General features: G+C 45.4%; 1 protein-coding gene across 1 annotated transcript; it reads left to right on the top strand.

Annotated features, from left to right (window-relative positions):
- The first annotated feature begins 2,078 nt into the window (after window positions 1-2,078).
- On the top strand, window positions 2,079-4,806 carry LALBA (lactalbumin alpha). The gene is made up of 5 exons (XM_002823160.4): window positions 2,079-2,234; window positions 2,430-2,581; window positions 3,235-3,393; window positions 3,882-3,957; window positions 4,473-4,806. The coding sequence occupies exons 2-5, from the start codon at window positions 2,449-2,451 to the stop codon at window positions 4,531-4,533; spliced, it is 429 nt and encodes a 142-aa protein (XP_002823206.3). The 5' UTR covers window positions 2,079-2,234; window positions 2,430-2,448; the 3' UTR covers window positions 4,534-4,806.

Genomic DNA, 4,806 nt, shown 5'->3' with positions numbered 1-4,806 from the left:
GTTCCCATTAGACACTTTCTATCCTCTTTTTCAGATGACCCCCAGGTATCCTATTTTACAAACATTTCTAGGGAAATAATGGTTCCTTTTGCTGGAGGCATGTTTATTTTCTTTTCTGCACTTAGTTGTGATTCCTGACCTGTATGCTGATTTTTATTGCTTATAGGGAAGGGCCAAGGTATAATCAAATTATAGGCAAGCAGGCAGCTGCCTTAGGTCTTGACTTGGCTGAAAGTGTAGAAAACCCCTGTGATTCTTGAGACCCTGGCCCACCATTTCACTCTATCACAGGTACTTAGTCAATAGCCTAGGGCAGGAGGCATTTTACACAAGACTCCACTATTGGAAGGACTAGTCCTCAGGACTAACTTTTCTTATCTGTCCCTCTCCCACATGGTTCAAGGTCACCCTCAGCCATATTCTCAACAAAACTTAGGGTGATAGAATTCCCATTCCTGTCGTGTACCCTTGCAGTGCCTCTGGGTGGAATGCAGAGAAATGGAGTGGCTCCACTTTTGTTGTGTTTCTGAACATGTATCTCTTGCTATCAGAACTTTCTGCTCATCCCTTCTGGCACACCAAGATCCTCCACCTTCCCTTCCCTCATGCCACTTCATATACTGGTTATCCATGGTATAGAAGACAGGATTTAACTGAGAGGACTGTTCCCTGACTCTGAATACATGTAGGAGATAATGATATGGAAGACCTTCAGTTTGTAAGTCTTAAATAGATTGGTTGAGATAAACGTTCCCTGAAACATAAGAAATCAAGTTGCTGGGTGCAGCGGCTCATGTCTGTAATCCTAGCACTTTGGGAGGCCGAGGCCGAGGCAGGCAAATTGCCTGAGCTCAGAAGTTCGAGACCAGCATAGAGAAACTCCGTCTCTACTAAAAATACAAAAATTAGCCGGGCATGGTAACATGTGCCTGTAGTCCCAGCTACTCGGGAGGCTGAGGCAGGAGAATCTCTTGAGCCTGGGAGGCAGAGGTTGCAGTGAGCCAAGATCGCCCCACTGCATTCCAGCCTGGGCAACAGAGTAAGACTTGGTCAAAAAAAAAAAAAGGAAGAAGAAGAAAGAAGAAATCAGGTTTAGAGATGAGGACAAAGAAGACGAATGGTGGCATGAAGGAGCTAAGAGCTACTTGTCACCATGACATGAAGCTTGATGCCAGCAAATTAAAGGAACTATTCAGAACTAGTATCCTCAACTCTACTTGCTCAGGGGCACTGACCTTATAGAGGTTCCAGACATAAGCTTGTTCAGCCTTAAAGTCCAATCTTTCCACTGGCCACTGGCTTGGGTCCTTCCCACTTTCTGTTGGCCAACTCTGAGGTTGTCTACAAGTTATTGGTCTTAGATTTATGTAATGTCTCAATGCCAATGTAGTATTTGGTTATTTATGGTAGGAGTGGTTGGGGTGGGGAATCTGACAATAGTTCGTAGGATAGCTAGATTCTTTTTTTTTTTTTTTTTTTTTATAGACAGGGTCTCACTTTGTCTCCCAGGATGGATGGAGTGCAGTGGAGTGAACATGGCTCACTGCAGCCTCAACCTCCTGTGCTCAAGTGTTCCTCCTGCCTCAGCCCCTCAAGTAGCTGGGACTACAGGCACATGTCGCCATGCCCAGCTAGTTTTTGTATTTTTTTTTTGTAAAGGTGGGGTTTTACCATGTTGCCCAGGCTGGTCTCGAGCTCCTGGGCTCAAGTGATCCACCAGCCTCGGCCTCCCAAAGTGCTGGGATTACAGGTGTGAGCCACTGTGCCTGGCCTAGATGCTTTCATACAGGCTTTTCAATTATGCATTTTCCTTAAGTAGGAAGTCTTAGGATCCAGGTTATATCGGATTGTTGTAGTCTATGTTCCCATATTCTATTCCTATTTCTGAGCCTTCAGTCATGAGCTACCATATTAAGGAACTCATTCTGGGCTTTGTTACATGGCTGGATTGATCGGACAAGTGCCAGCTCTGATCCTGGGACTGTGACATGTGATGACATACACCCCCCTCCACATTCTGTATGTCTCTAGGGGGGAGGGGGGAAGCTGGCTATAGAACTTTATTGTATTTTCTGATTGCCTCATTTATATTGCCCCCATGCCCTTCTTTGTTCCTAAAGTAACCAGAGACAGTGCTTCCCAGAACCAACCCTACAAGAAACAAAGGGACAAACAAAGCCAAATGGGAAGCAGGATCATGGTTTGAACTCTTTCTGGCCAGAGAACAATACCTGGTATGGACTAGATACTGGGAGAGGGAAAGGAAAAGTAGGGTGAATTATGGAAGGAAGCTGGCAGGCTCAGCGTTTCTGTCTTGGCATGACCAGTCTCTCTTCATTCTCTTCCTAGATGTAGGGCTTGGTGCCAGAGCCCCTGAGGCTTTCTGCATGAATATAAATAAATGAAACTGAGTGATGCTTCCATTTCAGGTTCTTGGGGGCAGCCAAAATGAGGTTTTTTGTCCCTCTGTTCCTGGTGGGCATCCTGTTCCCTGCCATCCAGGCCAAGCAATTTACAAAATGTGAGCTGTCCCAGCTGCTGAAAGACATAGATGGTTATGGAGGCATCGCTTTGCCTGAATGTGAGTTCCCTGCTTCCTTGTTTCATCCATTCCTCATATGCTTCTCTCCTCCATCCCCACTTTCTTCCACTTCGCTCCTCCGCTTTTACTTAATTATCTAACCATCCTCTTTTCTGCTCATTTGCCTACTATTTTATTTCATGTATGTATATATGTATGTATTTATTTATTTTTGAGATGGAGTTTTGCTCTTGTTGCCCAGGCTGGAGTGCAATGGTGTAATCTTGGCTCACTGCAACCTCTGCCTCCTTGGTTCAAGTGATTCTCCTGCCTCAGCCTCCCAAGTAGCTGGAATTACAGGCACCCACAACCATGCCTAGCTAATTTTGTATTTTTTGTAGAGACAGGGTTTCACCATGTTGGCCAGGCTGGTCTCAAACTTCTGACCTCAGGTGAGCCACCCTCCTCAGCCTCCCAAAGTGTTGGGATTACAGGCGTGAGCCATAGCGCCTGGCCCCATTTATTTTCCTATCCTTTCTTTCTCTTATTGTCTGATTTTTTTTGGAATTCTCCATCTCGTCTTATCAAGAAACTCTGAGCTTTGCCATCTTTGGAGATTGGCTGGAAAGCATTTTTATGTCTGAGAATTACAGTTCCTCCTTTATGCAGATCCTGTACATCTCTGTGGTATGTCTTTCTCATCTTTCCCTCAGTGATCTGTACCGTGTTTCACACCAGTGGTTATGACACACAAGCCATAGCTGAAAACAATGAAAGCACGGAATATGGACTCTTCCAGATCAGTAATAAGCTTTGGTGCAAGAGCAGCCAGGTTCCTCAGTCAAGGAACATCTGTGACATCTCCTGTGACAGTGAGTAGCCCCTATAACCCTCTTTCTCTGTTTTTCTGAGGCCTGCCCTTGGGATAATCTCCTTTTTAGTGCCAAGCAGACCTCGGGCTTCATTGCCTTGGCTGGGCTCTACAAAAATTGTGGGACTTGAATTGGCAGTACTGAGTAAGAAGCTATTTGGATTTTTCATGGTCATCAAATCCCCAGACAGTTCCTTGAGGTTCAGGGTAGACAATCTGAGCTGTCTGAGAGTCTTGGAATCTGATTGTCTGCATTTTCAGGGTAAGTCAGTTGATGAAGCTGATGATTCCTCCAGAGATATCCTAGGGAAATGAAGGAAGTCCCTACCCAGGGTTAGACATTACCACATTAGTCCTTTCATATAGAAAGACAACAGGCACAAGCCTTGAGTTTAGAGAACCCACTGGATCCAGGGGTTAGGGGAACTCAGTGCCTTTCTGGGTAATACTTCTCAGCTGTCTCATTCCTTTCCCTGTAACTCCTGCCAGAGTTCCTGGATGATGACATTACTGACGACATAATGTGTGCCAAGAAGATCCTGGATATTAAAGGAATTGACTACTGGTGAATCCTTATTCTACTTTCTGTTTCCCCATCCTCCTTCTCCTTACCCCATTAGCCCAGCACCCCTTTCCTCTTACCCTATCTCTTGGTCATTTAATCTAGAATACAGTGTCTGAAACAAAACTTACCTAGAGACTCAGGTTTCTGTTATTAAGCCTCTCTCGCTCCACTCCTTGGTAGCAATTTTCCTAATAAGGGGTTGCCTAATGGAGGGCTCAGACCCAGGCCTCCTTTCACTTAGACTTGGACATCTAATTCCACTTGTTTAGTTCTATGCCCTAAAGCAAGCTGTTGGTAACATTGCTTCTCTTTTTTAACCCTACAATTTTCTTGGATTATTTTTTATGGACTGTATTCCACTTGATGGCTTGTGTCCCTTGACATCAGGCCAGGAATGTCTTTCTGTAATTCTCATCCACACTCTTCCACTTCAGCCCTCCTGGGAATGAATCTAGATGGAAATTCAAGCCAAGATTCAGTCAGCTAACTCACCTTGTCCCCTTCTCCATTATCAGGTTGGCCCATAAAGCCCTCTGCACTGAGAAGCTGGAACAGTGGCTTTGTGAGAAGTTGTGAGCATCTGCTGTCCTTGGCACCCCTGCCCACTCCACACTCCTGGAATACCTCTTCCCTAATGCCACCTCAGTTTGCTTCTTTCTGTTCCCCCAAAGCTTATCTGTCTCTGAGCCTTGGGCCCTGTAGTGACATCACTGAACTCTTGGGGACTATTTTCCAGGGATGCCTGAGTGGTGCACTGAGCTCTAGACCCTCGCTCAGTGCCCCTGATGGCACTTTCACTACAGCACAGATTTCACCTCTGTCTTGAATAAAGGTCCCACTTTGAAGTCA

This window comes from Pongo abelii, chromosome 10 (assembly GCF_028885655.2).
Source record: "Pongo abelii isolate AG06213 chromosome 10, NHGRI_mPonAbe1-v2.0_pri, whole genome shotgun sequence".
NCBI classification, from domain to species: domain Eukaryota; kingdom Metazoa; phylum Chordata; class Mammalia; order Primates; family Hominidae; genus Pongo; species Pongo abelii.
This window is presented reverse-complemented; position numbering and strand designations above follow the sequence as displayed.